The sequence below is a fragment of the Chiloscyllium plagiosum genome, unplaced genomic scaffold (assembly GCF_037043375.1).
Source record: "Chiloscyllium plagiosum isolate Xiang-an unplaced genomic scaffold, Cpla_swu_hap1 HiC_scaffold_4, whole genome shotgun sequence".
Classification (NCBI taxonomy): Eukaryota; Metazoa; Chordata; class Chondrichthyes; order Orectolobiformes; family Hemiscylliidae; genus Chiloscyllium; species Chiloscyllium plagiosum.
In genome coordinates, this window is record NW_028270142.1 from 143,662,236 (window position 1) to 143,671,167 (window position 8,932).

Here is an 8,932-nt window from a genome sequence, read left to right on the forward strand (position 1 = left end):
TCTCCCCAGGAGGGAAGAGGGGAAAAGGAGGGAAGGGGGGGGGGGGGGGGGCGCAAAAGGGAAAGATGCTGCCATCTTGATTTGAATATGGGTAGAATATTTGGGAGCTTGGTTTAATGTTCCATCTGAAAGACAGCACCTCTGACAGTGCAGCATTCCCTCAGTTGCTGGGAATATTAGCCCAGAATACTTTCTCAACTTCCTGAAGCAGTGGATGAACTCTCAACCTTCTGACCCAGAGCATGATGAACTGAACCACAAGCTCAGTGGTTGTGTTTATAGCCCACTGATAGCTATATAGCAAAAAAAGCAACTTATAAAGCTTGTTTTTCTTTTTTGAGTCCATGTTGCTTATAATGCAAGTATTACCACATTATGTTTGCTTTCATCTTTATGATTTTTAAACTTTATGCAAAACCAATAAGTCTCTCAAATATTTAACAAAGATCCACTTTACTGTAGGGGCATCTGAAAATAAAGTTTTATACAAAATAAGTTGAAATAATCAACGTAAACTACATTTCTTTAACTATAGTTATGTACATCACAATAAAAATAATTTTACTGCCTGTAGGAATATGTACAAATAAAGGAGCCTGATACCAGTAATAATGCACATGTGTCAAAACATCCTCTTATATAGAACTCAGGCTTGCATCTCATTTTACTATTTACTGAGCCACAGCCTGGTTTTAATTGGTTCAGAGGTTCTCCAGAAATTCCAGAAGACAGCAAGTGACATTATAAAGGAACATCATTCACTTTTCTCTATCTCCTCCAACTTCCAAAACGTTGAAGGAAACTACGAACCATCGGAAACATGAAAACTATTTCACATTTCATGTCATTGCCCACCTTTACATAATGAAAAATAAAAATCACATTCTATATATTACTCAAAATGGCATCAAAATTATACTTCTATTGCAGAATATCCCCAAGGAACTGAGCTGCTTAATATACACACATTAAAAAAAACTCTTATCTATCCTTAATGGGAAAAAAAACACTAAACATCGCACTGGATGTGTTAAAGTGGCTGAATAATGTTGCGAACATCATGTTGCCACTGTGCTTTAACATGATGGCTGCATTAATCTTTCCTACATCTCATTTGCTCAGATTTAACAATGGGAGTGGGAGGAGCAGTGAGAGAAACCCAACAAGGAACAGAACAGAAGGCCATGTCTGAATCTACACCATGCAGGAACGAGGCAAGTCTCTGCACACAGAAAGATGGGACACTGGCAGGACAGACGCAAGCTGAGAAGCTCCAAGTTGCTCTGGCCTTCACGCGCTCATCTCGACGCTACACCTGACAGCCCTGCTCACTGAGGCTTTGTTGACACACTCAAACAAATTGAGCAGGTTAGAAGCTCATCCTCAGATCACACACAGCAACAGCCTTGCGCCTGCCGAAGCAACTCTGCTGAGTTTCCTCATTTGATTTCCCAAGAGGGCAGCTGCAAATAAAGATCCCAGGAGTGGGAACTGACTCCATAAGGCAGGGTTCCTTGGTGGCCTCCCAGCTGACGGAGGGGGCTAGCCAAGAAACTTTGGATCCTGCTCATTTAAGTGTGGCAACTAACATATGGGGAGGAGTGATGGTTAGAAGAGAATTACAAGGATACCTTTAGATGTTGGAAAGAGTTCTGATACCCCTTCCCTTGCCTACATACATACCTTGCTGAGCAGGTGCATGTATCAGTATGTGATTAATACGAGTATATTGAAGGTGGTTATATTTAGTAGGGGCAAAAGTAAATAATACAATTGATCAAGCACACTCTTTTGTAGTGGAGGGGGAAAAAAAAACATGCCCAGAGTGGAAGACCTGAAATAGTAGATTTGGGAGTGTAGTTATTCACAGAATGATTTTTGAATGTCAAGCAAAGTTACCTCTAATTTGTCTCCATTTGTTATATTCCTAGCATAAAGGATAAGCAGAATGTCAGACACTTGTGGATGATAGACAGCAAATGCCAATGAAACCCCAACTCCCTGCATTTCTTCCGAGACAGACAGAACTGTTACCCCTGATAAATAACAGAATGGCTTGTTATAGTTCAACTACTTTTCAAGTGTGCCCAACTCTGGCTCTGTGGGCAAGTGCAATAGTCTGGTTTCACAGTCAGTAAATAAATGGCTGGCAAACATTGGTTTTGGTCACATTGATCAGTCTACGTGCTATACGGGGCTTCAGGGGAACAACTGCTTCAGACAGTGATCCCTTTAGCCCACTTTATTTAAGAGGTAGCATCTTCAACACTTCCACGTTCTGCTCTAGGTGCTAAGCTACACCTTTTGCACTAAAAACCTCAACGAGAGCTAGAATCCACAAAGCTGCTGAGAAAAATCTTAAACAATTACATTTCGAAAGTACCTTCTTCCAGGTTAGGCATTTCTGTGACCATATAATCACCATGGGATTTACAAAAAAAAAGGGCAATATCAGAAATTCTGAATGCAACATTGGGAATGACTATCAACAATGGGCCTCAGTTCAACTGCTACGTGCAAGATGAATTACGGAGGTTGAATTTCAGCATGACTGGCAATGACTTTATGACTTATTTAAGGCTTGTTAATGTTAACAGTTAAGCAGTTAGTGCAGTGAGATGAGCTGCATCGCTTTTTCATCTATTAATCTGCCCATGTCTGCGTGTAATTCTATGCTCCTCTGGAAGCCCAGACTTGACTGGTAAGCAGGGAGAGTTGTGAATGAAATCCTGACGAAGGCATGTCAAGTAAGGTGAACCAGCTGGAAAATGGGGGATATTATCTTTTATTGCAGTCAGTGCCTAGAAATTAAGGGCACTAGACCACTCAGGAATGGTTAAACTGGTCACAAAATTATTGCTTTGAAGTGGTTTAAAAAGGCAAAAAAAAATAACTGGTTCAAGTCTGATAAGCAAAACAATGTCTGTGACGCAGGTATGATTAAAACTAGATGGTGCACCTTTTCATCATTGAAGTACTGAAGTGGAACAGCAGATTCACCCATTCTACAGAATAGACAGCTCCAAAATCTCAGAGACAAGCAGGAGACGATTTACCCTGACAGAGCAACATGTCCCAAAACAAAAACACATAAAGCACAGCTGAGGGGAAGGCAATATTGCAAGCTCTTTAGCAACATGGTGTACCACAGTTATCAGTAGGAAAGTTCAATTCAGTAGGGAACAATTGCAATCAATCATACTATAAATAATATATACCTGCTCCATTCCAGTTCTCTCAATCTTTCAACAGGAGGGAACTAAATTTCACAAGTGACGCCAGAAAATTCTACATAATCCACATCTTGCCTGTTCAAGAATTCAGTTTCATCCATGAAACCAAATTAAAGTTATACCCGTCAGCGTTCTTTAAAAATGAAATGTCATGAGAGTAAACAAGGGCTACCCAAGGTTCAGAGTCACAGTTTCTAGAAGCAACATGTAGGAATCGTTCAGCAGAACTCTGTGCAACCAGCATAAATCCAACATGTACATCTTCTTCACTTGAGATAGGCTCGGTACAGAAGCAGTGAGTGTTTCCTTGCTTGGTCCTGCTCCAAGCACAGGATGAGATCCCTGAGATTGACTCGTGTTACCCTCTGCCGCAGGTAGGGTCGGGCTGGTGTCGCTCGAAGACCACCAGGCGCATTCCCATTGCCGCCCAAGCCCTGCAAGAAGGAGAAAGCATATGGTTAACTGTTCTGAGGAGTAGCAGGCTGAACAGATACATTAAATGCAATCTTAGACTGTAGCTGAAGTTGAACATTAACATTCTAGACCAGATCCAGAGTGCATCTCAGACCAATGGACATGAAGTACCCCTTTACTGTGCAAAGCATCTTACATAAAATGAGTTTTTGAACAGTTCTCAATCCAGCTCCACTGGAGGTTGACAATTATTAAAACTCTGAGAAATTGCTAGAGTCTATAATTAACGACTGTTAGTCTAATTTTAGTTGACACCAACGCTAGCATGGACCTTTCAGAGTAGATAGATTAGATTAGATTACCTACAGCGTGGAAACTGGCCCTTCGGCCAACAAGTCCACACTGACCCTCCCAAGAGGAACCCATTCAGACCCACTTCCCTCCGACTAATGCACGTAACACTATGGGCAATTTAGCACGGCCAATTCAACTAACCTGCACATCTTTGGATTGTGGGAGGAAACCAGAGCACCTTGAGGAAATCCACGCAGACACGGAGAGAATGTGCAAACTCCACACAGATAGTCGCCCAAGACTGGAATCGAACCCGGGTCGTGGAGCTGAGGCTAAGTGCTAACCACAGCCACCGTGCCACCCTGATCACATTTGAGAGACAGACTGACTGAAGTAATCATCCAAGGAATGTCTTTGGAAGTTACTTACATTGATTTTGAGAAGGGATTTGACGATCCCCACACCTACCATGAGTCTGATCGCTATTGGCAATTGCTTGCGTTGAGGATTTCTCCTGGTAGAAGACTGGGTTTAGGGAGCTGTCAGTGTTGGCTGTACGTTTGCCGAGGGTCTTTGATTGGTATCTTGTCCTCACTGTGGGGAGCCGGGAGGCTATTAGCTGTAGGCCAGTAAAGGAGGCGGCAGATTGCTGGCTCTAGTGGCAATATTCTTTCTCTCAGCCGCAGCTCATGCTGACACCATTTTGGTGGTGATTAGGCGATAGTTTCCCACATGTTGCTTTGATGGTCTCAAAGCCTTTATGAAGATCTGCTCTGTCTTTAACATTTTTCCACTGAATGTCTCCTTGCTATATCTTTTGAGTACAGCACCTCATCACCCGACTCAAGTCTGACCAATCTGATGATGTGTTCCCTCCATCTCAGCTGACGTGGGATTATTATATGCTCTGTACCTGGTGTCTGTGCATCTTGGATGATTTCATGCTTTGTCTTTTGCCCTCCCATTTGATACACAAATTCTTTCTAAAATAGTGTTGATGTTATTCTAAGAATTTAATATAGACTCTTAAAGGGTTGGTACTGTAGGGGAGCATGGGGAGAACCACAGCCTTGATTGTTTTTGAGTTTAGTGTCAAGTTCTTAAAAATAGAGCCCCGAAAAAGAGAATTTACTGAATGAGGGAACACTTTTATGGATGATGTCCAAACCAGTCAAGTGTTGTTTCAATTAACATTTAACAACTTTAATATTAAAGTCTGCGCAATGAATCAAGGCTAGCCGAGTGCACTATGACTCTAGTCTCACTACTCCACACAACAAACAGAAATAACCTTTTTTCCCCAGGTAACAGGATGGCTAATTAATTACCACAGTTGTACCATATTTTAAACAACAAGATCAATCAAGTTTCTTAGCATGCACAATTACTGGCTTATTAACAAACCCAGACATATTGAATGAAGCTGCAATAACTGACAATAGACATTGTCAGTAATATATGAGAAGCTACACCCTAAAAATAAAATCAAACATCAAATGTGACAACTAATGAGTGGGATAGCTATCGATGACAAATTTCAGAGTGGGATTTACATTAGAACATGCACATGCTGGACTGGTATCTATGCACGAGTTAACAGTTCATAATAATGTTTATTCAGAAAACTGTGTCCATCAACTGGTGTGTGTACTTATGGCCAGCACTGGACTGAATGGAGCTTCTCTGGTAACAAGGCAGGAGGTTTTCGGTGATAACAGAACATATGCAGTTGCTAACTGAAAAAAAAAAGATGGTATGGTCCATTTGCAACCACAAGAACAACTCCCAGGACCTCTCGGGCAGGCTTTCTTTTTGTGGCAGTGTGAGGGGAGGGCTCATGAGACTCATTGAGACTTGACTCCCTGGAGATCTTTGTACATCCCATCCTTGCACAACCAACGCTGGCTGGCTGGTGTTTACAATGTTGGGGGGGGGGGGGTGCCCTCAGGTAAAAGCACACGGATGAGAAGGAGGTCAGTGTTTGAGCTGGGGAGTCACATGGCTAAGTGGAACACTGTCAAAAGAAAACCCTGCTCTGCACAATTGTCAGTGAAGGGTTGAAAAGGTCAACGAAGCAGGATGGAGCAAATGGCCCAAGGCAATGTTATAAATGAAACGCAATCACTGGGGATCCTCCTGTAACCCAGCAGCGCTGTCCTTTAACAACTCACAATCATCGGCCAAACGGCATGATACTGACAACAGTGCTTTCACTTCAACCCAGCCACTAACTCCGGTAACAATTTCTCAAAAATTAATCTGGAGTGAAGAGAAAGCGATGAATGCCAATCCTATCCAACTCAGTGACATTTTCATTCAAGGAAATCCTGTTTTTGTAAAAAAAAACGAGGAAGTACGTCAATCTCATTAAACCTTGTTCCATCATTAGCCATTCTTAATGACAGATTCTTTCACTGGAGGGAGAGAGGGCAGCAAAAACAAAGCCAAAGTGGATTGAAACCATTCAAGGCTTCAGACTGTGAAGCTTATTAAAAACTTACAGTTCAACCTACAAAGAATTTCATTAACAGGTTCAGCGTCAGTTGTGCAGCAATAAAGGTTTCAATCCACTCATGTACAAAAAACTGCAAATTAAAGATTCTCTTTATCAATTCACAAACTACAAGGTTGAATGAATTAAATCAAATGGTGGCTTCCCCCTCCAACCATTAGCACAGTAATGCTTGCAAGGCCTATTTAGGAGGATTAACAACAAAGAGAGATGCCAGCCATGTTCCATCAGTTTTTGCAGTCAAACAAAACACAGACACACACTCTCAATCTGAAGCACCCTGAAGACTGGACTCTCAGAATGCTGCCTTTCACATTTGATGATCCTCCTTTTAAGAACTGTATTGCTACCATACATTAGTGCATCACACATTCCTCATGTAAAAGAATAGCAGCTCCTAGGAAAGAAAGGGCAGACCTTCACTTACAAAGTGTATTTTTGCAACCACTGGACCTCCCAAACCACATCACAGCCAATGAGGTACCTTTTCAAGTGTAGTCCCTGCTGTAATGTAGAAAACATGGCCCCACAAACTGCAAACTGATCATGGGCTGATATCTAGCACTGTGTGCTGTGGACTACATATTGGCCACAAAACCAATGAAAATACCCCATTCCTCATAAAGTCAGTGCCATGGAATCCTTTAGCACCCACCAGAGGGCCCCTTGGGTTAACCTCTTATCCAACAATTACTGTTCCTCTTGTTATCACGCTGGAGAGTCAGGTTTTGTTTTAATTGCAACACTCAAACCACTGGGGCGGACCTGAAGCAACAAAGTTCAGGTTCAGAAACAAGTACTCAAATTGTTGAGTTAAGTACCAGTGTCACAGATGTACTGGTACAGCTTGCTTGGAACTCACTGCCTGAATGCGTGGTTGACTCAGGAACTCTAACATTTAAGCAGTATCGAGATACTCACTTACATTGCCACAGTCCCCAGGATGATACGTGAAAAGCTTGACAATGGGATTAGTATAGTCAGATCCTTCCTAATGCACAGATGCGCTGGGCTGATAGTCTCCAATGTTTAAAGGTAGGAGACCCTTGCTTAGCAGTATAGAGGCCCAGAGCATGTCTTCAGTACTTTTGTTGTCAGCTTTTGCATTATCCAGTGCCTCAGCCATTCCTTCATACGATGTGGAGTGAATCGAATTGGCTGAAGACTGGTATCTGAGATACAGGTAATCTCTGGAGGAGGTTGAGTTGGATTATATACTTAAGTACTTTTAGCCCAAAGCTGGTGCAAAGACTTCAACCTCATCTTTTGCACTGATGCACTGTGTGTGGCAGGACTGCAGAGCTTACATCTGATCCATTATTTGTGTAATTGCTTAGCTCTGTCCATCACTTGCTGCTCATTTCAATTACTCTTGAAGTGAGTGGCATGCACAACCATTTCAGAAGGGAGGTCAAAGAGTCAACCGTACTGCTGTGGGTCTTTATGGAAGGAAATCTGCCGTCCTTACCTCATCTGGCCTATGAATGACTCCAGACCCACAGCCAATGTGGTTGACTCTTAATTACTAGCAAGTCCTTTAATTCAGAGGCAATTAGGGATGAACAGCCCCTGAAAGAATAAAACAAAGTCATGAATAATACGAAAAAATGTAACTTGAATTGGAAAAATATTCCAAGTTATTCCTTCATTTGGTGAAAACTAATTTATGCAAAGATGCTGGTGAGAGATTAAAGGGATACTGCTTATTATAATACATTGTAAAACGTATTATCTGCCTGGAGCTAAAGTTCACTTGAATCAGCAATATATTTGACTTCATGGAAGTGCAGTTCACTAAGCCTGCTAAACAGCAACTCACCTGTTCTGTGTGGTCAAGGTATCACTGGCAAAGTATCCCATTTCTGATTGCCTTTGTCAGGATGGGTCACCTTCTTGACTTCAACTGAGTAACTTCAGAACTTTGTTGCTTCAAGTCTTACCTAGTGGTTTGAGTTACAAGAAAAAAACCTGACTCTCCAGCGTGATAACAAGAGGGACTCTAATTGGTGGATAAGAGGTTAACCCAAGGGCACCTCTGGTGTATGCTAAAGGACTCAATGGCACTGTCTGGGGAAGTTAAGAGTCAACCAAATTGTCTGGAGTGACAGGTAGGCCAGTCTGGATAAGGACATATTACCTTCTTCAGTGACATTAGGCAACCAGATTTTATTTTTAAATTCTATGGTCTACTAGTTAACACAAAAATACTTTCTCTCCCAGATATATTTTTAATTAATTGAAATGAAATTCACCAGTTAGAGTTCTGGGTTCTGATTGTGTCCAAATCATCAGTCCAAGCATTTGGCTTATGTGTCCAATAATATACCAATGCTGCTACTGTGCCCAAAATGATTTGGTATTAACTAAGACTGAATCAACAATATTTCACCAGCCAATATTAATATGTGCACTGAGTTATAAAACTTGAAAGTTTCCATTTACACTAAAAGAAAAATCATGATAGTTCACAATTGATGGT

General features: G+C 41.6%; 1 protein-coding gene across 2 annotated transcripts in view; it reads right to left on the minus strand.

The window, feature by feature from the left end:
• Nucleotides 1-434: 434 nt before the first annotated feature.
• Nucleotides 435-8,932, minus strand: part of LOC122548819 (transcription initiation factor TFIID subunit 4-like) — a 126,708-nt gene continuing 118,210 nt past the window's right edge. For both annotated transcript variants that reach the window (XM_043687625.2, XM_043687624.2), the window contains exon 15: nt 435-3,667. In XM_043687625.2, the coding sequence (XP_043543560.2) occupies nt 3,500-3,667 (168 nt within the window). In that variant the 3' untranslated portion in view covers nt 435-3,499. The remainder of the gene's footprint in view (nt 3,668-8,932) is intronic.